General features: G+C 40.3%; 2 protein-coding genes across 3 annotated transcripts in view; both read right to left on the bottom strand.

The window, feature by feature from the left end:
- Positions 1 to 23,729, bottom strand: part of shisa10.1 (shisa family member 10, tandem duplicate 1) — a 47,092-nt gene extending 23,363 nt beyond the window's left edge. The window contains exons 1-4 of one of the 2 annotated variants that reach the window (XM_079807900.1): positions 23,243 to 23,729; positions 16,834 to 16,993; positions 16,587 to 16,720; positions 3,854 to 4,066 (exon numbers count right to left, since the gene is read on the bottom strand). In XM_079807900.1, the coding sequence (XP_079664026.1) occupies positions 3,854 to 4,066; positions 16,587 to 16,720; positions 16,834 to 16,993; positions 23,243 to 23,303 (568 nt within the window). In that variant the 5' untranslated portion in view covers positions 23,304 to 23,729. The remainder of the gene's footprint in view (positions 1 to 3,853; positions 4,067 to 16,586; positions 16,721 to 16,833; positions 16,994 to 23,242) is intronic. The other variant, XM_079807901.1, reaches the window with a different exon arrangement.
- LOC307120889 (uncharacterized protein) overlaps positions 1 to 26,732 on the bottom strand; it is a 678,898-nt gene that overhangs the window by 545,339 nt on the left and 106,827 nt on the right. The gene's annotated exons all lie outside the window — the stretch shown is intronic.

The following is a 26,732-nucleotide window of genomic DNA, read 5'->3' on the forward strand; positions in this document are numbered from 1 at the left end:
ATGTAATAATTGAATAATTTCCACTTTTATGTAATAGTATACACTGTAGTAATTTTGAATTTTTTGTCCATTTTGACTTTATGTAATAATTGAATCATTTCCAATTTGTGCTTTCCTGTAGCTCAAACCGTAGAGCATGGCGCTAGCAGCGCAAAGGTCGTGGGTTCAATTCCCAGGGAAAGCAAAAATTGACAAAATGTCAAATGTGTACCTTGAATGCAAAGTCGCTTTGGATAAAAGTGTCTGCCAAATGCATAAATGTAAATGTAATAGTATCCTCTGTCGTAATTTAGAATTCTTGTTTATTTTGAATTTATGTAATAATTGAATAATTTCCACTTTTATGTAATAGTATACACTGTCGTAATTTTGAATTTTTGTCAACAATGACTGTATGTAATAATTGAATAATTTCCACTTTTATGTAATAGTATACACTGTCGTAATTTAGAATTTTTGTCCATTTTGACTTTATGTAATAATTAAATCATTTCCACTTTTATGTACCGGTAATAGTATACACTGTTGTAATTTAGAATTTTTGTTAATAATGACTAAATAATGACTATGTAATAATTGAATCATATCCACTTTTATGTAATAATATCCTCTGTCGTAATTTAGAATTTTTGTTTATTTTTACTTCATGTAATAATTGAATAATTTCCACTTTTATGTAATAGTATACACTGTCGTAATTTTGAATTTTTGTCAATTTTGTAACAATGTAATAATTGAATCATTTCCACTTTTATGTAATAGTATACACTGTCGTAATTTCGAATTTTTGTCCATTTTGACTTTATGTAATAATTGAATTATTTCCACTTTTATGTAATAGTATACACTGTTGTAATTTAGAATTTTTGTCAATAATGACTATGTAATAATTGAATCATTTCCACTTTTATGTAATAGTATACACTGTCGTAATTTCGAATTTTTGTCCATTTTGACTTTATGTAATAATTAAATCATTTCCACTTTTATGTAATAGTATATACTGTTGTAATTTAGAATTTTTGTCAATAATGACTATGTAATAATTGAATCATATCCACTTTTATGTAATAATATCCTCTGTCGTAATTTAGAATTTTTGTTTATTTTTACTTCATGTAATAATTGAATAATTTCCACTTTTATGTAATAGTATACACTGTTGTAATTTAGAATTTTTGTCAATAATGACTATGTAATAATTGAATCATTTCCACTTTTATGTAATAGTATACACTGTCGTAATTTTGAATTTTTGTCAATTTTGTAACAATGTAATAATTGAATCATTTCCACTTTTATGTAATAGTATACACTGTCGTAATTTCGAATTTTTGTCAATAATGACTATGTAATAATTGAATCATTTCCACTTTTATGTAATAGTATACACTGTCGTAATTTTGAATTTTTGTCAATTTTGTAACAATGTAATAATTGAATCATTTCCACTTTTATGTAATAGTATACACTGTCGTAATTTCGAATTTTTGTCCATTTTGACTTTATGTAATAATTGAATTATTTCCACTTTTATGTAATAGTATACACTGTCGTAATTTAGAATTTTTGTCCATTTTGACTTTATGTAATAATTGAATTATTTCCACTTTTATGTAATAGTATACACTGTCGTAATTTAGAATTTTTGTCCATTTTGACTTTATGTAATAATTGAATAATTTCCACTTTTATGTAATAGTATACACTGTAGTAATTTTGAATTTTTTGTCCATTTTGACTTCATGTAATAATTGAATCATTTCCAATTTGTGCTTTCCTGTAGCTCAAACCGTAGAGCATGGCGCTAGCAGCGCAAAGGTCGTGGGTTCAATTCCCAGGGAAAGCAAAAATTGACAAAATGTCAAATGTGTACCTTGAATGCAAAGTCGCTTTGGATAAAAGCGTCTGCCAAATGCATAAATGTAAATGTAATAGTATCCTCTGTCGTAATTTAGAATTTTTGTTTATTTTGAATTTATGTAATAATTGAATAATTTCCACTTTTATGTAATAGTATACACTGTAGTAATTTTGAATTTTTTGTCCATTTTGACTTTATGTAATAATTGAATCATTTCCAATTTGTGCTTTCCTGTAGCTCAAACCGTAGAGCATGGCGCTAGCAGCGCAAAGGTCGTGGGTTCAATTCCCAGGGAAAGCAAAAATTGACAAAATGTCAAATGTGTACCTTGAATGCAAAGTCGCTTTGGATAAAAGCGTCTGCCAAATGCATAAATGTAAATGTAATAGTATCCTCTGTCGTAATTTAGAATTTTTGTTTATTTTGAATTTATGTAATAATTGAATAATTTCCACTTTTATGTAATAGTATACACTGTCGTAATTTAGAATTTTTGTCCATTTTGACTTTATGTAATAATTAAATCATTTCCACTTTTATGTACCGGTAATAGTATACACTGTTGTAATTTAGAATTTTTGTTAATAATGACTAAATAATGACTATGTAATAATTGAATCATATCCACTTTTATGTAATAATATCCTCTGTCGTAATTTAGAATTTTTGTTTATTTTTACTTCATGTAATAATTGAATCATTTCCACTTTTATGTAATAGTATACACTGTCGTAATTTCGAATTTTTGTCCATTTTGACTTTATGTAATAATTGAATTATTTCCACTTTTATGTAATAGTATACACTGTTGTAATTTAGAATTTTTGTCAATAATGACTATGTAATAATTGAATCATTTCCACTTTTATGTAATAGTATACACTGTCGTAATTTCGAATTTTTGTCCATTTTGACTTTATGTAATAATTAAATCATTTCCACTTTTATGTAATAGTATATACTGTTGTAATTTAGAATTTTTGTCAATAATGACTATGTAATAATTGAATCATTTCCACTTTTATGTAATAGTATACACTGTCGTAATTTCGAATTTTTGTCCATTTTGACTTTATGTAATAATTGAATTATTTCCACTTTTATGTAATAGTATACACTGTTGTAATTTAGAATTTTTGTCAATAATGACTATGTAATAATTGAATAATTTCCACTTTTATGTAATAGTATACACTGTTGTAATTTAGAATTTTTGTCAATAATGACTATGTAATAATTGAATCATTTCCACTTTTATGTAATAGTATACACTGTCGTAATTTAGAATTTTTGTCAATTTTGTAACAATGTAATAATTGAATCATTTCCACTTTTATGTAATAGTATACACTGTCGTAATTTCAAATTTTTGTCAATAATGACTATGTAATAATTGAATCATTTCCACTTTTATGTAATAGTATACACTGTCGTAATTTTGAATTTTTGTCAATTTTGTAACAATGTAATAATTGAATCATTTCCACTTTTATGTAATAGTATACACTGTCGTAATTTCGAATTTTTGTCCATTTTGACTTTATGTAATAATTGAATCATTTCCAATTTGTGCTTTCCTGTAGCTCAAACAGTAGAGCATGGCGCTAGCAGCGCCAAGGTCGTGGGTTCGATTCCCAGGGAAAGCAAAAATTGACAAAATGTAAAATGTGTACCTTAAAGTCAAAATGGACAAAATTCAAAATTACTACAGTGTATACTATAACATAAAAGTGGAAATGATTCACTGTAGTAATTTTGAATTTTTGTCAATAATGACTATGTAATAATTGAATCATTTCCACTTTGATGTAATAGTCATTGTTGACAAAAATTCTAAATTACGACAGTGTATACTATGTAAGAATTGAATTATTTCCACATTTCCAAGCTCAAACCGCAGTACGCGTGTTCTCTTCTGATGATGAGATTGGTGTAGAAAGTGAAGTACACTTTGAGTGGATGTTTTGCTGTGTCAGCTCATTATCTCACCAGCCTCCTGGTATGGGGGTGGAGGTCCTGCAGCGTATGGCTGTCCCTGATATGGTGCATTTGGCATGGGCTTCCCTCCATACCCTGGCGCCCCGCTGTACCCAGGCTGAGGTGGCATCATGTGCTGGTACGGCGGGTACTGGCCTCCCTGGATAACCGGCTGCTGGGGGTACTGTGTGGAGACCACTGTGGTTGTTGTTGCTCCCATTACAGCTGTTGAACAAATCAAAGGAGAAACAACATGAATAATGGATGAGTAGATGGAGGGTTAATGTAACGTGCCATCTTGCGTTTCTGTTTTTGATTGTATTTAAATTCACTATATTAATACTACTATAATATTATTGTGATCATCTTGTCTGGGTCTCAATTATAAACAAATGGGTTTCCGTGGCCGAGCAGCTCATCCAAGCCTCACATCACCAAGCGTGGGATGCAGTGGGGTAAAGTGTGCCACCACTGGACTCTAGAGCAGTGGAGACGTGTTCTCTGAGTGACCAATCACGCTTCTCTGTCTGACAATCTCATGGACGAGTCTGGGTTTGGCGGTTGCCAGGGAAACGGGACTTGCCTGACTGCATTGTGCCAAGTGTAAAGTTTGGTGAAGGGGGGGATTATGTGGTGGGTTGTTTTTCAGGGGTTAGTTCCAGTGAAAGGAACATTTTGGACAATTTCATGCTCCCAACTTTGTGGGCCCAGTTTGGGGACGGCCCCTTCCTGTCCCAGCATGACTGCTCCAGTGCTCAAAGCGTCTCTCCATAAAGACATGGATGAGGAGTTTGGTGGAGGAACTGGAGTCCTGACCTCAACCCCATAGAACAGCTTTGGGATGAATTAGAGCGGAGACTGAGAGCCAGGCCTTCTCGTCCAACATCACTAATGAAGAATCCCCATAAACACACTCCTAAACCTTGAGGAAAGAAGAGCAGAAGCTGTTAGAGCTCCATATTAAACCCTACAGATTGAGAAGCTCATGTGTGTGTGAAGGCAGGAGTCAACACTTCTGGTGATAGAAACATACATAAAGATGTGCATATATATATAGGTCAACTTCTCTAAACCCTCTCTGTCCAAATAATAAATGTGTGTCTCAAAGCCAACGTTGAAACTATATCTAGTTTTAAACCGAGTGAATAAGGGCAGCCCGACCGCAATCACACCTGCAGATGGTTTCTGGTGCAGGGCTACTTTAAGATGCACTCGACAGCCACTTCCTGTTGTGTCTTCATCAATAGAGGCTGTTGAAAACCCTTCAAATCAGCACATGTATATATTGACTCCACCAAGCATGTGTTTAGACATAATTAATGGACTGCAATTGGGCATGCAAATCATTTGATATGACCTAAATATCATAATTATAAAGTAATTATATCATAAAATAATTATATCATAATATCTCAATTATAAAGAACAACTCTAAATATCCTGCTGACCGAAAATAAAATCAATCCACCCTATGAAGAAATGCAGTTCCACCACCTCATCTACACCCGACCACATGCCAGCCGCGGTTATTATAGAGAGCTAAAGCTGGTGGCCAAGGTTTCAAACCTTAAGATTAAAATAGAGAAATGACTTGAGTTAGTTTTCTCATGAGTTCCACACCTTTAGTTCAGTTGATTGTCCTGTCTGTGTTTAAAGGGTTAGTTCACCCAAAACTGTAAATTGTGTCATTAATGACTGACCCTCATGTGGTTGGACACCCGTCAGACCTCCGTTCATCTTCAGACACAAATGAAGATATTTTAGTAACCCTCTGGGGCTCTTCAGCCATTTCTGACCCAAATTTTTTTCAATAAAAAAAATGTTAAAAATCGTAGCTTCATCGGAATGGTCAGAAACTTTATTGGTACTTGGTATATGAACACCCACAAAAATTGGGGACAGGATTTGAAAAGTCTAAGTGGTCGTAAAAAAAAAATAGTCACACTCAGGACCTTCGGGTCAAAAATGACCCCCATAGGAAATGAATGAGAAATTGGCAAAAATATGAAAATACAGAGTTTTTTTGTGCATACAATCTACAAATCAGCCAGGATACAGAAAAAAGTGCAAAACAGACAAAAAACACACACACACACAAACACAATTAGCTTTTGGAATGGCAAGCGTTCATTTGTGTGTGCGTGTATTTTTGTGTGTATAAGTGTGTGCATGGGCGTAGATTACGTGGGGGACGTGTCCCCCGCACTTTTAATAAAATGTATATTCATCTCCCACACTTTACCGAGTCTCGCCGGTCCTAGTCGACCCGTTCCGTGGGGGATTCGAACCGGCGTCTAGTCGCACCGCTCTTACTGGCCTACGTCTGTTACACGGGCAAGTTTGTTTACGTAGAAGCCAATGTGAATAAATCTAGATTTAAATTCAAAGACACAAAATAATATACATGACCTGTCATTTTATTCGTATCCAAAAACAAGGCGATCTGAACACCATGAGTGCTGCTAACACTCTCGTGCAACACTCTAATTCATCCTCGAAGCCGGAGGGCGCCCTCTCACAGAAAGAACAAAACAGATTTGTAGAAGTAATCACGTTCCAAAGGCAATGGCATTCACAGCGCTGAACCATAATTATGACTGATGAAACGCGACGACAAACACATGATTTCGACAATATATGGTTCATGTGTGTTTTTCAAGCCATCTCAAGGTATTTATTGACAATAAAGTATATGAATAATGCAGTGCTAACTGACATCCTTTTTAATGTTTAGTATCTTCTGCTCACCAAGGCTGCATTTATTATATAAAACAGCTGTTTACTATGTGAATATATAGTAAACGTGTAATTTATTCCTGTGATCAAAGCTGAATTTTCAGCATCATTACACCAGTCTTCGGTGTCACATGATCCTTCAGAAATCATTCTAATATGAGGATTTGCTGCTCAAGAAACATTTATGATTATTATCAATGTTGAAAACAGTTGTGCTGCTTAAAAATGTTGTGGAAACCATGATGCATTTTATTTTTCAGGATTCTTTGATGAATAGAAAGTTAAATTAACAACATTTATTTGCATTAAATAAAGCACTTATTAAATATAATTTTTTATTTATATTATGTCACTTGTGATCAATTTAATGCATGTTTAATGAATAAAAGTATTAATTTCTCTCTTTTTTATTCTTACCACAAAAGTTTGAATAGTATCATGGTTTCCACAAAAACTGTTTTCATCATTGATAATAATCATAAATGTTTCTTGAGCAGCAAATCAGCATATTAGAATGATTTCTGAAGGATCATGTGACACTGAAGACTGGAGTAATGATGCTGAAAATTCAGCTTTGATCACAGGAATAAATTACTTAATTTCTTTTTACTATATATTCACATAGATAACAGCTGCTTTACATTGGCATAATATTTCACTGGATTACTTTTTACTGCATTTTTTATTAAATAAATGCAGCCTTGGTGAGCAGAAGTCTTCTTTCAAAAACATTGAACAATTGTAATTTTAAAATTTTTCTAAACTGCCTTGTTCAGTGATATTTTTTTTAACATTGCATAAAATCCATGGGTACTTAATGCACAAGTGTTTTTAGTGCATAAACCAATCATAAAATTGGCATAAAATATAGGGGAAAATATTATACATATTAGTGGTTATTGTTCAGCAGTGTATTTGATATCTTACTGAATTAAAAGCAAGAGATCAATTAAATCTGTCAATTAGACAGAGGTCAGAAAAAAAACAGGTATTATACCTGAAATTTCTGTTCCCCTCACTTCTGAAAAGACGGCTACGCTCCTGAGTGTGTGTGTGTGTGTGTGTGTGTGTGTGTGTGTGTGTGTGTGTGTGTGTGTGTGTGTGTGTGTGTGTGTGTGTTGAGTTTTTTTGTCTGTTTTGCACTCTTGATGTTTTAGAGATCTTCACTGAGTCCTTTTTTTTCTGCATCCTGGCTGATTTGTAGATTGTATGCACACAAAAACTCAGTATTTTCATATTTTTGCCAATTTCCCATTCATTTCCTATGGGGGTCATTTTTGACCCGAAGGTTCTGAGTGTGACTATTTTTTTACGACCACTTAGACTTTTCAAATCCTGTCCCCAATTTTGAGTGTGACCCATAAATCGCCTTAAATGTGCCTCCATTGGCAGTGATGACATTTCCGCTCTCAAGACCCATAAAAGCTACTAAAGAGTCGTTACAAAGTCCATCTCACTACAGCGCTTCTACAATAATTTCATGAAGCCACGAGAATAGTTTTTGTGCTCAAACTAAAAATCTAAATATCGACTTTATTCAACTTTATTCTGCGTCTCAGACGTGAACTCATGAAGCATCGTCACGACGCATGCGTGAGAATAGAGCCGGCGTTCTGACACATGACTGAAGCGAGGAGCTTTGTTGACGCGCCGTATCTCAGCTGTTGAATTCTACATTGATTGTGCTTTAGGTCATGGCGTAGAGCTCAAAATGGGGCTAAAGTCTGCATCTCCTGGATGCCCGAACTGTGCTCGACATCATATTCTCGTGCATACGTCATGACGGTGCTTCATGAGTTCACATCTGAGGCCCAGAATAAAGTTGCCATTTGATTTTTTGTTTGCGCACAAAAACTCTTCTCGACTGGTCAGTCATGCTGGGACAGGAAGGGGCCGTCCCCAAACTGATCCCACAAAGTTGGGAGCATGAAATTGTCCAAAATGTCTTGGTGAAGCATTAAGAGTTCCTTTCACTGGAACTAAAGGTGCTTTTCCACTACACAGAACCAGCTCGCCTCCGCTTTGTTTGTTTTTCCACTGTGTAAAAGTTGTACCAGGTACTTGTTTTCGTATCACCTGAGGCGGTACTAAAATGTGAGGTTGCTGATTGGTCAGAGAGAATTGTCACTATTCACTGCGTCATCATTGCACGCTCCAGACGGAGTGTCCTGAATAACCCCGCCATTTTTAGATTGCGTGATATACCCATTACTATTATGGCAACTCTGAAGAATACGCCGAGGTCAAACGAGGAGCTTTCCTTTGTTTGGTTGCCGAAGAGCAATGACCCCCAGGTACTATTGTGGAGGTTCTATCTGCAATGGAAAATGGAGCGAAAAGCCAGACGAGTCAAGTCGAGTTGAGCTGGTATTGGTAATGGAAAAGCACCATAAGGGGGCAAGCCCAACCCCTGAAAAACAACCCCACCCCATAATCCCCCCTCCACCAAACTCTACACTTGGCACAATGCTTCATGAGTTCACGTCTGAGACGCAGAATAAAGTTGAATAAAGTCGCTATTTAGATTTTTTGTTTGAGCACAAAAACTATTCTCGTGGCTTCATGAAATGATTGTCGAAGCGCTGTAGTGAGATGGACTTTGTAACGACTCTTTAGTAGCTTTTAAGGGTCTTGAGAGAGGAAATGTCATCACTGCCAATGGAGGCCTTTCAGAGCCATCGGATTTAACACTAATATCTTCATCAGTGTCTGAAGATGAACGAAGCTCTGATGGGTGTGGAACGCCATGAGGGTGAGGAATTAATGACAGAATTTACATTTTTGTGTGAACTAACCCTTTAAGCCCTAAAGCCTCGTTTAGACTCATTTCAATCTGATTGGATCTCACATGTTTGTGACTCTCACGCCGCGTAAAACAGAAACGCCAGACGCTGTTATAGGAAGTCTCTGCAGAAACAAGGCTGTGTTGTTGCAGAAGCAGAAATAACAATGTAACAGAAGCCGCATTTCCTTTATCTCTAACACATCAAGAGTGCAAAACAGACAAAAAACCTCACACACTCTTGATGTTTTAGAGATCTTCACTGTTGAGTCTTTTTTTCTGCATCCTGGCTGATTTGTAGATTGTATGCACAAAAAAACTAATTTCCCATTCATTTCCTATGGGGGTCATTTTTGACCCGAAGGTCCTGAGTGTGACTCTTAAATGAAGAACCCCAGAGGGTTAATGATGATTAAAAGCGATTGCGGAATGATGGCGTTTCCATTAACCCATGTTATGCGACTAAAACTTATTTTTTTCCTCTCGCGATAAATCATTCCAAAAATTATGTCTTGTATGTTGGTATGTTTATGAATATCCCATCCACCGCACGCCATTATTATTATTGATATTAAGATGGCGCCGCCGTGCTCGGTCGCCGTTCAGGTCGCTCCGCTAAGACTTTGCTTTTATTTATTATTCTACTCTCTTTTACTCTCTATTTTTTCCAACGGATCATCTGCTTTGATCTGTTACGACAGCAAAACACTTCTGGAAATTGGTTACCGCTACACTGACCTGTTTCAGGACACTTTCTCCAATCTTCCATCTGAGATTCGCCGGGACGCCGAGTTGAACAATGGCCACTCGAGTCGACGGCGAAGATTCAAAAAACACCGCGGGAAACGCGCTGGGATCCGCAACAGACTGAGAAAAAGAGCATTCAGTCCTCCTCTCCCGAGCATTTTGCTCGCAAATGTCCAATCCTTGGAGAATAAGATGGACGATCTTAGAGCCAGGATAAGTTTTCAACGGGACATGAGAGACTGCAACATCTATTGTCTGTCCGAAACATGGCTCACGCCAGCGGTCCCGGATACAGCCGTGACGCCGTCCGAGAACTTCTCTGTTTTTCGGATGGACAGAACAGCCGAGGCCGGGAAATCTAAAGGCGGTGGAGTGTGTTTCATGATAAACAAGAAATGGTGCGATCCTAGGAACATCTCCATTCTTTCGCGATCCTGCTCGCCTCACTTGGAACATTTAACTCTCATGTGCCGGCCTTTCTACCTGCCGAGGGAGTTTTCCTCGGTCATCGCCACTGCCGTTTATATTCCACCACAGGCAGACACGGGGCTGGCTTTATCTGCCCTCCATGATGTGACCAGCGGCTTCATAAACAAACACCCCGACGCTGCTTTCATCGTCGCGGGTGATTTTAACAAAGCAAACCTAAAGAAAGTATTGCCAAACTTTCACCAGCATGTCTCCTGTCCCACACGAGGAGCAAACACACTGGATCATTGCTACTCTCCGTTTAAGAACGCCTACAAAGCTCGTTCACAGCCAGCTTTTGGCAAATCGGACCATGCCGCCATTTTCCTCCTCTCCCGAGCATTTTGCTCGCAAATGTCCAATCCTTGGAGAATAAGATGGACGATCTTAGAGCCAGGATAAGTTTTCAACGGGACATGAGAGACTGCAACATCTATTGTCTGTCCGAAACATGGCTCACGCCAGCGGTCCCGGATACAGCCGTGACGCCGTCCGAGAACTTCTCTGTTTTTCGGATGGACAGAACAGCCGAGGCCGGGAAATCTAAAGGCGGTGGAGTGTGTTTCATGATAAACAAGAAATGGTGCGATCCTAGGAACATCTCCATTCTTTCGCGATCCTGCTCGCCTCACTTGGAACATTTAACTCTCATGTGCCGGCCTTTCTACCTGCCGAGGGAGTTTTCCTCGGTCATCGCCACTGCCGTTTATATTCCACCACAGGCAGACACGGGGCTGGCTTTATCTGCCCTCCATGATGTGACCAGCGGCTTCATAAACAAACACCCCGACGCTGCTTTCATCGTCGCGGGTGATTTTAACAAAGCAAACCTAAAGAAAGTATTGCCAAACTTTCACCAGCATGTCTCCTGTCCCACACGAGGAGCAAACACACTGGATCATTGCTACTCTCCGTTTAAGAACGCCTACAAAGCTCGTTCACAGCCAGCTTTTGGCAAATCGGACCATGCCGCCATTTTCCTCACACCGGAATATAAACAAAGGCTCGTTCAAGAGCCCCCGGTGAGGAGGGAAGTCAAACGCTGGTCATCCCATTCAGAGATCACGCTACAGGCAGCTCTTGATGACGTCGACTGGGACATGTTCCGCGCGAGTTCTGAAGACGTCAGCGAGTTCACAGAAGTGGCGCTCTGCTTTATTAACACACTGACAGAACAAGCCACACAAACAATAACTATAACGTCCTTCCCTAATCAGAAACCGTGGGTGGACAGTTCAATTCGCACTGCAGTAAACTCGCGCACCACCGCTTACAATGCCGGTCTCCTAACGGGGGATATGAGGGAGTACAAAGCTTCATGTTACGCCCTCCGGCGCGCCGTTAAAGCCGCAAAACTCCGCTATAAAGACCGAGTGGAATCTCATTTCCAACTCAACGACTCCCGGCGGATGTGGCAGGGACTGAGAACCATCTGTGCTTTTGGAAGTAAATCCTCTGCAGAGGTGAGAGCTGATCCGTTGCTGGTGAACGAGTTAAACTCTTTCTACGCTCGCTTTGATGGTAATCGCGGCAGCGCGACTCCGGCGAGTGACGCGTCAGAGAGAGTCCCTCAGAGCAGCAACGGTCACGTGATCTCTGTCTCGGAGGACGAGGTTCGGAGGGCACTCAAACGTGTGGATGTCAGGAAAGCTGCTGGGCCGGATGGTATTTCAGGTCGTGTTCTGCGGTCCTGTGCTGATCAGCTCGCAGGGCTCTTTACATCCATATTTAACGAGTCCCTTGCTACATCTGTTGTCCCCACCTCCTTCAAACGATCCTCCATCATCCCTGTACCTAAGATCAGTAAACCCTCTTGCCTAAATGACTATCGTCCAGTGGCTCTCACATCTTTAGTCATGAAGGTCTTTGAGAGACTCATTAAAAACAACATTTGCTCCTCCATTCCTGACACTTTGGACCCTCTTCAGTTTGCCTATCGTCCCAATAGATCGACTGAAGATGCCATTTCTCACGTCCTTCACTCCTGCCTCACTCACATCGACAGCAAAAGTGGGAACTATGTCAGGCTGCTATTTATTGACTATAGCTCAGCCTTTAACACCATAGTTCCCATTAAGCTAACACACAAACTCCTGGATCTAGGCCTGAATTCTTCTCTCTGCCTCTGGATTGAAGATTTCCTCACTGGCAGACCCCAGGCGGTGAGAGTAGGCCAGTTCACCTCCACCTCCATCACCCTGAGTGTTGGAGCTCCACAGGGCTGTGTGCTGAGTCCCCTGCTCTACTCTCTCTACACCCATGACTGTTTGTCCACTCACAGCTCCACCTCTATCATCAAGTTTGCTGATGATACTGTTGTCCTGGGTCTCATCTCCAACAACAATGAGACGGCATACTTGGACGAAGTGGAGCAACTGACATCATGGTGCCAGGACAACTGTCTCTCTCTGAATGTTAACAAGACCAAAGAACTGATTGTGGACTTCAGGAAGAGACAGCATCGGTCATACTCCCCTCTCATGATCAGCGGGACACCGGTAGAGAGAGTGAGCAGCTTCAAATACCTGGGTGTGAACATCTCCGAGGATCTGACCTGGACTACACACATCCAGACACAGGTGAAAAAAGCCAGGCAAAGACTGTACCACCTGCGCCAGCTGAGGAAATTCAGGGTTTCACCAGCCATCCTGAAAACTTTCTATCGAGGGGCGATAGAAAGTGTCCTGACTCAGTGCATCACAGCGTGGTACGGGAACAGCACCAGTCACGACTGCAAAGCCCTGCAAAGAGTGGTGCGCTTATCCGAGCGCATCTCAGGCTCAGCTCTCCCGTCTCTGCAGGACATCTTCACCAAACGCTGCAGAGGTAGAGCTACTAAAATCATCAGAGACATTAATCACCCTGCAAACTCTCACTTCACCCTGCTGCCATCTGGTAAGCGCTTCCGTAGCCTGATGGCAAAGACTGAAAGACTCAGGAGGAGTTTCTTCCCCCAGGCCATCAGACTCCTGAACTCAGTCACGTGACTTCACTTCACCCCGTACACACATAAACATCCAGTTTATACATTAACATCCACATACTGCCATTGCACTGCACTTTACTTTCCTATTGTTACTGCGTAACAACCTGTAATAAACCTTGCACATTATACTTCTTTATATATACATATATATATATTTTATGTTAACCACTTATTTTTAAGTCTACAGTTTATCTCACTTATCATATCCACATATTTTTTATATTTTTATTTTATCTTATTTCCTATTTTTATCTTTTACTTGATTTATTTATAATTCTACTTATGTTAATACTTTTTATTCTAATTTTATTCTATTTCTATTTTAATTTCTTGTAACTGTTATTTGCACTGTCCATGGAGCGGACCTGTTTACATTTCACTGCCAGTTGTATATTGTGTATATAACTGTGTATGTGACAAATAAAACTCTTGAATCTTAATGGAAGGAGACGCGCGTGTTATCCAAGCATTAAAAGAACACGCCACTATTTCTGAAAATATAGCACTGTTAGCATAGCTTAGCATAGATCATTGAATCTGATTAGACCGTTAGCATCTCTCTTGATATGATATTCCGCAGCGGCTGAAAATAGTCCCAGCGCTCCCTGTGTGAGCCGGTCGTCCCGTTGGTTATGTTGACTGAAGTTAGCCTATTTTCAGCCGCTGTGTAATATCATTGCGCCGCTGCACTCATGGGGCGGCTCACAGCTCTTGATTATTACGCAGGAATGAGAGAATAGTTCCTGCCATATCGGCCTAGAACATCACAACTTCTCATTTTCCGTCAGTCTTAGCACATGATGAACTACAGAAGAGTCACGTTTTAAAGAGGAGAAATATCAACACTCTTTGGTCATTTTTGAGCGAGATGCTAACGGTCTAATCAGATTCAATGATCTATGCTAAGCTATGCTAAAAGTGCTAGCGGAGATCGGCTGAATGGATGAGAAAACGGTAAAACTCGACTGTTTAACTCTAGGGGAGTCGGAGAATGATCAAAAATAGTGGCATGTTTCTTTAATGGCAAGGAAAGCCCTTATACTTGAGCGTCATGTATGAGGTGTGTGTGTGTGTGTGTCATGATCATTTGTGGCATTTCTTTGTTGTCTAGAATCCAGTATTCCTGTAATTCTATTGTCTTTTATGAGTTTAATCTCGTCTTCTGTAAAGTATGATCGATTACTTATGTCAGGTGACCTGTAAAAGTGAAAAAAACGGTCCTTTTTCGAATTGCCTGAAAAACCACCTCATGCTCTTTTGCGATTATATGCTGAGTTTTTGTGAAATTGACATTGGGTGTATTTTCAGTTTGCACAATTTGAAGGGTAATGGAAACGCGGCTCGAGACATGTTTAGAGACGGCTCACTCAAACATGACAATCCTGTCAGGAGAGCTCTGGTTTTTAGGTACACTGTCGCTTTAAGAAAGGAAACTACATTCCAGTTCCCAGAGAGGGAAGCCAAATCTTCACTTTTTTTCCCCCCTGAGGAACTAAACATTCAAAACAAATGCTATGTAGGTGAGATTGCGGCTGTCTCATGAGCGTCATGTGACCGATTCATCTCTTTCAGTTGCACATGGGCGCTCGCTCTTCCTGTTTGTGGTTACTGTGGACACAGTGAGTCAGACTGGGTGCGGAGTCCCAGAACCATCCGGAGTTCAGTTTATCCCAACCTCAAAACTCACATTCCAGCATTTCTATCATCGGCTACAAGGTCAGAGAGAGTCTAAACTTGTGGGAAACAGTTTTACACACGGGTCAGTCTCACGAAAACACATCCAGGTCACAATTAAACACACTTTTAATGAATATGAATCCTTCTCTTTATTGGAATACAGCTAGACTTTATAGACCAAATGTATTGTTATTGCTTCACATTTGAAGGTGGAATATGATACTATATTTATACTGCATACTGACTCGATTCTACGACTCCACACCCCCACCAGAAGCCTTCGTTCAGCCAAGGAGCGACAGCTTGTGGTTCCATCACAGAGAGGCAAAAAATCTTCAGATCGTTCATCTTCAGACACAAATGAAGATATTTTATTGTAAATCTGATGCTCTGAAAGGCCTCCATTGGCTCAACTTTACACTCTCAAGACCCTTAAAAGACACTAAAGACTAAAGTTACAAAGTCCATCTCACTACAGCGGCTCTACAATAACTTTATGAAGACGAGAATAGTTTCTGTGCGCAAAAAAACCCTAAATAACGACTTATATAGTGATGACGATTTCAAAACACGGCATCATGAAGCTTCAAAGCGTTATGAATCAGTGAGTCGATTCAGCGGTTCAGAGCGTTATGAATCAGTGAGTCGATTCAGCGGTTCAGAGCGTTATGAATCAGTGAGTCGATTCAGCAATTTGAATCGCCAAAGTCAGCAGTTTGGCAGTTTGACACGCGATCCGAATCATGAATCGACTCACTGATTCATAACGCTTCGAAGCTTCATGAGGCTGTGTTTTGAAATCGTCATCACTATATAAGTCGTTATTTAGGGGTTTTTTGCGCACAAAAACTATTCTCGTCTTCATAAAGTTATTGTAGAGCCGCTGTAGTGAGATGGACTTTGTAACTTTAGTCTTTAGTGTCTTTTAAGGGTCTTGAGAGTGTAAAGTTGAGCCAATGGAGGCCTTTCAGAGCATCAGATTTACACTAAAATATCTTCATTTGTGTCTGAAGATGAACCGAGGTCTGACGGGTGTCCAACCACATGAGGCTCAGTCATTAATGACACAATTTACATTTTTGGGTGAACTAACCCTTTAACCTCTTAAAAAAATAAATAAATAAAAAAACCTTTCCTTTCCTCTTTCTCCTCCTCTTTCCGTCCCTACTCTAGCCTGTGCTACACTGAGAAATGTACACGGACTCAGTATTTCAGGCACTTGTTGCGCTCACTCGACTCTTCACGACCAATTGCTTATTGTACCCCCAAGTTGTAAGTCGCTAAATGCATAAATGTAAATGTAAATGTATATTTGGCAAGACATCTCTCAAATGGGAAAACACACTTACGTCTGGGGTTTCTGCACATTTTGTAGATGCAGCAGCACGGGCAGACACAGCAGACGATGAACATAATGATGAGGACCACAATCCCCGCGACCGCCACGCCCACAGCCACGTACGTATTATCATACGCGTTACTGCTTCAGGACGGATTATGAAAAAATAACCACACATTTTATTGGTTCAGATATGACGTCAGTGCTGAAGTCAGTATAAAGCCATTCTTTTTCATTAGATAAGTAAAACCACTCACAAGAAACAGTCGTCTTGCGCATCCTCAGATAACTTCTGCAGTGGATTGATGCAGCAGAATCTGTCATTACACGTCCCACAGCAGAACGAGAACAACTTGCAGTCAATGGACGGCTTATACGCTCCACCGCTGGTGAAGTAGGACTTGCAGTCATCATCAGCTAAACAAAGCACAAGAGAGAAACAAGACGACAACATATGTTTAAGGAATAGTTGAAAAGCAAGTAGTTCAGATGAAGATGCAGATGAAGCTTTCGCCTTCAGAAGATGAGGAATATGAGTTTGGCCGTGTGAAAAGACCGGGCAGATTAAACAATCCTTTATCTGATCAGGTGTCGTGCAGTAGGTGGCGCTATCCCTTCAAGTGGAGTTTCAATCGCCATCAAAAGGAAAAGAAGAAGCCCCCTAAACCCTCATTCACTATCCCCTACATTAGTCCACTAATACTGGAAGGAGTGAATGAAAACGAGTGAGTCGGACAGCCGTTGAGTGTTATTGCAGTGCATTGTGGGATTGAATGAGTGCATAACGTCCACTATGGTTTCGGACTCCACTACAAATGGCTGTCCCCTTAAATAATGTTTTAACCCAGAGATCGGGTCGTTTTAGCCCAGCGATTGGGTGGGACGTTTTAGCCCAGCGATCGGGACGTTTTAGCCCAGCGATTGGGTGGGACGTTTTAGCCCAGCGATTGGGTGGGACGTTTTAGCCCAGCGATTGGGTGGGACGTTTTAGCCCAGCGATTGGGTGGGACGTTTTAGCCCAGCGATTGGGTGGGACGTTTTAGCCCAGCGATTGGGTCGTTTTAGCCCAGCGATTGGGTCGTTTTAGCCCAGCGATTGGGTGGGACGTTTTAGCCCAGCGATTGGGACGTTTTAGCCCAGCGATTGGGTCGTTTTAGCCCAGCGATTGGGTGGGACGTTTTAGCCCAGCGATTGGGTCGTTTTAGCCCAGCGATTGGGTGGGACGTTTTAGCCCAGCGATCGGGACGTTTTAGCCCAGCGACTGGGTGGGACGTTTTAGCCCAGCGACTGGGTGGGACGTTTTAGCCCAGCGATTGGGTGGGACGTTTTAGCCCAGCGATTGGGTGGGACGTTTTAGCCCAGCGATTGGGTGGGACGTTTTAGCCCAGCGATCGGGACGTTTTAGCCCAGCGATCGGGTCGTTTTAGCCCAGCATTTTAGCCCAGCGATTGGGACGTCTTAGCCCAGCGATTGGGTCGTTTTAGCCCAGTGATTAGGTCATTTTAGCCCAGCGATCGGGTCGTTTTAACCCAGCGATCAGGTCATTTTTGCCCAGCGATTGGGACGTTTTAGCCCAGCGATCGGGTCGTTTTAACCCAGCGATCGGGACGTTTTAGCCCAGCGATCGGGTCATTTTAGCCCAGCAATTGGGTTGTTTTAACCCAGTGATTGCGTAGTTTTAACCCAGCGATTGGGCCATTTTGGCCCAGCGATTGGGTCATTTTAGCCCAGTGATTGAGTAGTTTTAACCCAGCAATCGGGTCATTTTAGCCCAGTGATTGAGTAGTTTTAACCCAGCAATCGGGTCATTTTAGCCCAGTGATTGCGTAGTTTTAACCCAGCAATCGGGTCGTTTTATCCCAGCAATCGGGGCGTTTTAACCTAGCGATCGGGTTGTTTTAGCCCAGCGATCGGGTTGTTTTATCCTAGCAATCGGGGCGTTTTAACCCAGCGATCGGGTCGTTTTAGCCCAGCGATTGCATAGTTTTAACCCAGCGATGGGGTCGTTTTAGCCCAGCAACTGGGTCATTTTAGCCCAGCGTTCAGGGCATTTTAGCCCAGCGATCGGGTCGTTTTAGCCCAGCGATTGGGTCGTTTTAACCCAGCGATTGGGTCATTTTAGCCCAGCGATTGGGTCATTTTAGCCCAGCGATTGGGTCATTTTAGCCCAGCGATTGGGTCATTTTAGCCCAGTGATTGCATAGTTTTAACCCAGCAATCGGGTCATTTTAGCCCAGCGATCGGGTCGTTTTAGCCCAGCGATCGGTCGTTTTAGCCCAGTGATTGGGTCATTTTAGCCCAGTGATTGCGTAGTTTTAACCCAGCAATCGGGTCGTTTTAGCCCAGCGATCGGGACGTTTTAACCCAGTGATTGAGTAGTTTTAACCCAGCAATCGGGTCATTTTAGCCCAGTGATTGGGCCATTTTAGCCCAGTGATTGAACAGTTTTAACCCAGCAATCGGGTCATTTTAGCCCAGTGATTGGGCCATTTTAGCCCAGTGATTGAACAGTTTTAACCCAGCAATCGGGTCATTTTAGCCCAGTGATTGCGTAGTTTTAACCCAGCAATCGGGTCGTTTTATCCCAGCAATCGGGGCGTTTTAACCCAGCGATCGGGTCATTTTAACCCAGCGATCGGGTTGTTTTAGCCCAGCGATCGGGTTGCTTTAGCCCAGCGCTCGGGTCGTTTTAGCCCAGTGATTGAGCAGTTTTAACCCAGCGATGGGGTCGTTTTAGCCCAGCGATCAGGGCATTTTAGCCCAGCGATCAGGGCATTTTAGCCCAGCGATCAGGGCATTTTAGCCCAGCGATCGGTCGTTTTAGCCCAGCGATCGGGTCGTTTTAGCCCAGCGATTGAGCAGTTTTAGCCCAGCGATCGGGTCGTTTTAGCCCAGTGATTGAGCAGTTTTAACCCAGCGATGGGGTCGTTTTAGCCCAGCGATCAGGGCATTTTAGCCCAGCGATCAGGGCATTTTAGCCCAGCGATCAGGGCATTTTAGCCCAGCGATCGGGTCGTTTTAGCCCAGCGATCGGGTCGTTTTAGCCCAGCGATTGGGTCATTTTAGCCCAGTGATTGCGTAGTTTTAACCCAGCAATCGGGTCGTTTTAGCCCAGCGATCGGGTCGTTTTAGCCCAGTGATTGGGTCATTTTAGCCCAGTGATTGCGTAGTTTTAACCCAGCAATCGGGTCGTTTTAGCCCAGTGATTGGGTCGTTTTCGGACAGCCGTTGAGTGTTATTGCGGTGCATTGTGGGATTGAATGAGTGCATAACGTCCACTATGGTTTCGGACTCCACTACAAATGGCTGTCCCCTTAAATAATGCCCTATTTAAGGGTATAGGGGGTGATTTCGGATTCAGCCAATGAGGTCTGTTCTAGCATGTTGAACAGACGAGATGAAGGGACAATGCCGCTTCAAAGGGCTCGACACGACCCCAGAGGGATAGGGGTTTTCTCTAGCCAAACCATTTCTAAAAAATGATATACTTTACCACAAATGTTTGTCTCGCTCTGCGATGCGTGATCACAGTGGATTGGACGGATCCAGTGTTTACAGAGCAAACATGCAAAGACTGAGTCAAACGCCCTTCACAAACTAAAGATCAAAGCGATTTCAGACGATGAGGAAATGAGATGGGACTTCTGCCTAATCCCGCATGACCTTTCCAATGTGATTCCGTGATATGTGGTGCAGCGCAAGACAAAGATTTGGTAAATAATCAGGACATTTGAATTCTGCAGTGAACTACTTCTTTAATGTACTTTATGTGGATCTGATTGGGACTCAGAATTGGCAGATACTCAATATTTATGACTAGGGGTCGCAAAAACACTTGATCGGGACATTTTAATTTTTGTAACTAATACACCAATACCTGTAAATTGTGTTGCACCACTTGTTGTGCACTCTAAAAATAGGTTGAAAATGGACAAACCCAGTGATTAGGTCGTTTTAGCCCAGCGATTGGGTCGCTTTCGATCTGGTCATTTTAGCCCAGCGATCAGGTCGTTTTAACCCAGCGATCGGGTCATTTTAACCCAGCGATTGGGTCGTTTTAGCCCAGCGATCAGGTCGTTTTAACCCAGCGATCGGGTCATTTTAACCCAGCGATTGGGTCGTTTTAGCCCAGTGATTGGGTCATTTTAACCCAGCGATCGGGTTGTTTTAGCCCAGCGATTGGGTCGTTTTAGCCCAGTGATTGGGTCATTTTAACCCAGCGATCGGGTCGTTTTGGCCCAGTGATTGGGTAGTTTTAATCCAGTGATGGGGTCGTTTTAGCCCAGCGATTGGGTCGTTTTGGCCCAGCGCTCGGGTCGTTTTAGCCCAGCGATCAGGTCGTTTTAGCCCAGCGAACGGGTCATTTTAACCCACCGGTTGGGTCGTTTTAGCCCAGCGAACGGGTCGTTTAAGCCCAGCGGTTGGGTTAAATGTTTGCCCAACGTGCTGGGCAGTTTAATTTAACTCAACTATTGTTTAAAATTACTATATGGATGGCTTAAAATGAACCCAAAATAGTTTGGAAATTAAAAATCAGACACATACCCAATAAACACAGAACGTTCCCCTAACGTTCCCATATGGTTCCCGTTTGGTTATTTTTTGTAGGGAACCAAATAAGAACGTTCTGGGAACGTTCTCTATTGGTTGTGTTTTTGTAACCAAAAGAGAACGTTCCCAGAACGTTCCCTGCAGGTTATTTTTGAGGTGTTATTTTATAACCTAAAGAGAACCTTCCCAGAACGTTCCCTGCAGGTTATTTTTGTGATTTATTTTATAACCTAAAGAGAACCTTCCCAGAACGTTCCCTGCAGGTTATTTTTGTGATTTATTTTATAACCTAAAGAGAACCTTCCCAGAACGTTCCCTGCAGGTTATTTTTGGGGTTTATTTTATAACCTAAAGAGAACCTTCCCAGAACGTTCCCTGCAGGTTATTTTTGGGGTTTATTTTATAACCTAAAGAGAACCTTCCCAGAACGTTCCCTGCAGGTTATTTTTAGACTAAATTTTTTTATAATATATACGCAGGTTTATTTGTATAATTTCGTTACTGCGCGCCTCTGATCTGTGCGCGCTTCTCCAGCACGCGCTTTCTTTCGTCATCCACAGAAAGACGCGCACTCGCGTAATTTAAAAATTAACGGTCATTTCGTTTTTACCGACTAACTAACATTAGTTTATCGATCTTTATTTAATAATGGGTTATAATTAATAAATATACCAGTGTAAATAGTGTGATTTCACTGAGATTTGACAAGTAATTGAAGACAACATGATGTTAACCGAGGAGATTTGGTTTAGTGACCAAAAGAGAGAAGTAGGCTACGTTCCGTTAATTCAGTGGTAAGAAAATAATGCAGTTATCCCAGTTAAAGTAATCTTTATTCATTATTAATGTCTGTGAATAAAATTCATATTTTAAAACCACATATTGTGTTGAAGTCATTGTTATTTGGCACTTAAACGTACCTGGTTGTGGTAGTAGGTGTCGTCAGTGATACAAGTTACGAAATGCATAATTCAATCTTATCTTCCTCCATATGAAGGTTTATGTGCTTGAATTATTTCTATTGATTAAATAATTCAAAACAAGACATGGTTTGTAGTAGGCTACTGATTATTGACGTCCATTCATCCGTTTTCCATGCCGCTTATACCATATGGGACGCGGGCATTGCTGGACGATTACTGACGCACAGCAGGGTAAATTATATCGAAGTAAATAGGTTAGGGGAACGTTCCGGGAACGTTCTGGGAAGGTTAGGGGAACGTTCTCCAAACCAACAGGGAACGTTCTATTTACGTAAAGAAAACTTTCCTGGCTAACCAATAGAGAACGTTAGGATGTCTGTTCTGGGAACGTTCTGGGAACCAGAAACTAACGTTCCCAGAACGTTCTGGGAACCAAAAATTGTTATCTGGGTAATTACTAGAGGTAACAATAATAATCAAAAGGAGAAAATTTATTAATAAGACATTTAATAAATGTTTAATTATTATTCATTAAACTTATTAATAATGTTAATTTATTAAACATACAGTATTAATAAATAATTTCCAAAATACTTTGGGTTCATTTTAAGCACGAAATACACTAATTTTTACTCAATAGTTGAGTTAAATAAAACTATTCAGCAGGTTGGGCAAACATTTAACCCAACCGCTGGGTTAAAACGACCCGACCGCTGAGTTTGTCCATTTTCAATCCAACTTGGGTTGTTTTTAACCCAGCATTTTTTTGAGTGTCAGCAAATTTTAGACCCAAACTATGGGGAAATACATCAAATCTCTGGAAACCTGTTTAGTTTCATAATAATAAAACACACAGAATAGTTCCAAAATAGTAGCTAGATATTTTGAAACAGATTAAAAATAACATCTTTATTTACTATAGACAAAAACTTAACTACACTTGAAACCGTTAAAAGATGTGGCGGAGGGGGGAATCGCACGTGACATAAAGATATATGATTCGGTTGACAATGACATTGCGATAATTCATAGAATTAAAGTTATAAAAACACGTTCGTTAACCGCATTTCATGCCGTTTGTTTGTCAGGCTGATCCAGAGGTATATACATGACAGATTTACCCGGACAAACCGTCGAGAAAAACAAGTTTAAACGTTAATTATCCGTTTCTCTAGGTATTTAATACACTCACCGAACGTCGCCGAGAATATTCCCGCAAACAGGAGCAGAAGAGCCGGGACGGTGGACGCCATTCCCCTTCAGAAACGCGTTGAGTGCGGATGTTGTAATTTGAGAAGAGCCTATGTCTGAAATCCTGCCTTGTGTTAAAGGAAGGAGAAAAGCCTCGTCCAGTTAACTTTAAGGTTCAACTTTAAACCGTGAGACTGCTCTAGCCCATAAACACGGGGTAAAAGATTAACGTGTCGTGTGGGAAACAAACAACACAACACACACACACACACACGATGCTGGTCCAACAACAATGGGACTCCGTGACTGAATAATGAACCGGAATCGTCACAACGTGGATCCCATCATCCATAAAATGCCCCTCCCATGCGGGAGCCTTTCTGGATAAAACGAAATCGAAACGAAGGCCATGATGTAGTTTAGAACCGGTTCTGTTTTGAGAGATGCTAGTTCAACCAGTCAATCTCTCTCTTTTAACCTCACTGTGTTTTATTAATTCTCATTTAATATTTCTCATCATGTTTTATTTCAGACCTTACTAAACGTCTCAAACTTACAAAACATTGAGTCAAACAAGTTCTGTAGCTTTACAAAAGGAATATGCTACAACTCCTGTAAAAATGAATAAATAAAATATAAAAAATAGAGTGTGCTTCTTGTTTTACAGAGGTAGCTATACAAAACATCTTCTGTTAAAATAAGTGTTTCCAACGCACAAAGTAACGTAATTTACATACTACTAATATACTAATATAACTGTAAGGTTTTTGAAACACGATTTAACCCACTGGTAACAAAAAAGTGCAATCTTACAACTGTAAAGTTGCTTTTCGATGATGTTCACATCGCACTTCATAACGTTCCCATGGCAACAGGGGGAAATGGCTGCTCTTGTGTGAAGTAAACGCCACATTTTCAACTTTCTGCTAAGATATATGTGACTTTTTTGCAACGAAAATGCAGGGATTATGAAATCATGCAAGCCCCGCATATTTTGCGCGCGGAAATCTGCAATTTATGCAGCGAAAGTGCGGCGTATTTTAAAAAATGCGTTTTTCTAGAGGGAGTGTTTAAAGAAATAGGCTCATTTCCCGACTCCCCTAGAGTTAAACAGTTGAGTTTTACCGTTTTCTCATCCATTCAGCCGATCTCCGGGTCTGGCGCTAGCCCTTTTAGCATAGCTTAGCATAGATCATTGAATCTGATTAGACCGTTAGCATCTCGCTCAAAAATGACCAAAGAGTGTTGATATTTCTCCTCTTTAAAACGTGACTCTTCTGTAGTTCATCGTGTGCTAAGACCGACGGCTCACACAGGGAGCGCTGGGACTATTTTCAGCCGCTGCGGAATATCATATCAAGAGAGATGCTAACGGTCTAATCAAATTCAATGATCTATGCTAAGCTATGCTAACAGTGCAGACCCGGAGATCGGCTGATGGATGAGAAAACGCTCAAACTCAACTGTTTAACTCTAGGGGATTTGGGAAATGAGCAGAAACAGTGGCGTGTTCCTTTAAAGTCTTGTGGTTGATATGCATCTTCTCACCGCTGCCGAATCTGCTGACCCAATGAGAATCACATTGTCTGATGATCAAGCCTTAATTGTGAAATTTCCATAGTGTTGCATCCTTGTCATAGGCATTTCATAACTTTGGACTTTTCAAGGTCACTTTTTTTTTGTGTAAAATAAACTGCCTAATAATAATCAAGCCGTTTTTCACTGTAAGTCACACACATCCCTTGGAAAAACAAAGGCCTATGATCAGAATATGAACTCAAAAAAATTATTTTATGATGCTGTTCACTTTATTTAAGCAATTCATCTTGATTTAAAAACAATTATATCAGGTTTCTGGTTCAAATGTAATTGATTCATGTTAAACTGACTTAAAACCGTTACTCTGTGACATAACTTGATGTTTTCTTGATGTTTCAACCCAATCAAACAAGACTTTCACTTCCCATCATGCTTTGCAAAGGGGCTGAATTCGGAGAGTAAATGTTTAAATAAAGTGCTATTTGATGCATTTTTAACAAGAGGAGAAAATGGAGAGACGTTTTAATGCTTAATGTTTTGTTATGTTGGTATTTAAAAGTTTTTGTTATGTTAGTGTTTTTGGAGGTTATTGTGGTGAAGTAGAGCATGTGCTTCACTGAAAAAAATTATTCGATATATTTACAAAAAAATTGTATCGTAAGTGGTCGCAATCAATTTACTTTAGCTCAATTTAAACAAAAACACATGCAATTCCCATAAAACCAATTCATTTTTTTAAATTAAAATCAAAAAACTAAATTTAAATTATTTAAACAAGCACAAATTAATTATGCTTAATTTAATCGGGCCATAATCATTTTTTTCAGTGTTGGGGTAAGGACCTGCTATAACAATTAATAATAATAATTAATAATAAAAAACAACTACTTTGGCCATGCCATGGATGTAACAAAACCATCTTATGGCTATCCAATAAAACCTTGTAAAAGGTTTTGTAAATGTTGTAAAAATAGTATCTCACTAAATAAAAATAATCAATTAAACTAGATTACTTGTTTTGGTTTGTTTTTTTATATTCATTTTTAGAATAATTAAATTGAATAATTCTGGACAAAATTAAGAATGTTAACCTGATTTAACTAAATGGCATTGAATTAACCTTACGTAAAAAACTTAAGTTTACTGAAATAAACAATTTTAATTAAATTCAACATAACCCAATTACGTGGAACCTGTTGACATAATAAAATTAAGTAAAACCCACGTATAATTTATATACATGTTTACAGTGTTTTCAAAATGCTTCAGTAAGCACAAATGTTAGATAAAAGTCTAAACAGACGTGCAAATGTTGTGTTAATCTGGCCACAGCAGGGGTTTCCAGCGCAGTTCGTGAAGGCGTGCGCACGGACGGGCTCATTCTTTCAGTCTAATTTCTTTTTTCAGTTAACCTATTCACAAATAGTATTGATCAGGCCAGTCTGAAATGCCAAACGCCTCGCAGTGAAAGTAGACGAGAGGCGGACATTCTCACTTCTCATAGTGAATCAGCACAGACGAGAACAAAGGCTGCTGAGATGGGAAACTCTTGAGTTTTGGGTTTCAGAACAGTAGAGTTGGTTCAATCTACTCTGAGGAGACGGAGTTAAGACTACAGTCTATAACATTCATTAAATAAACCTATTGTTGCTAAGTGGACCGCAAAGTTTCGGAAGTGACATCTAAATATAAATGCCACTGTGCACGATCCTCCTTAGAGGCAGATGATGTCTCATGATCATATATTTACACTGCTATGGTTGCTTAGCCTGTACTTTACTCGAGATTCTGTAACCGGGCCTGGAGTCTTCTAAGAACTGGTTTGCCTTTCCACAGGCTAGAGCGCCTCCACAGAGCCAGTCTTACGTCACTGTATACGGCTCATCTTTCTCAGCAACGGGAAACACTTGAGAGTTTAAATTCATTCGTTTGATTTTCATGGTATCCCACAG

This window comes from Gobio gobio, assembly GCF_949357685.1.
Source record: "Gobio gobio genome assembly, chromosome: 24".
Taxonomy (NCBI): domain Eukaryota; kingdom Metazoa; phylum Chordata; class Actinopteri; order Cypriniformes; family Gobionidae; genus Gobio; species Gobio gobio.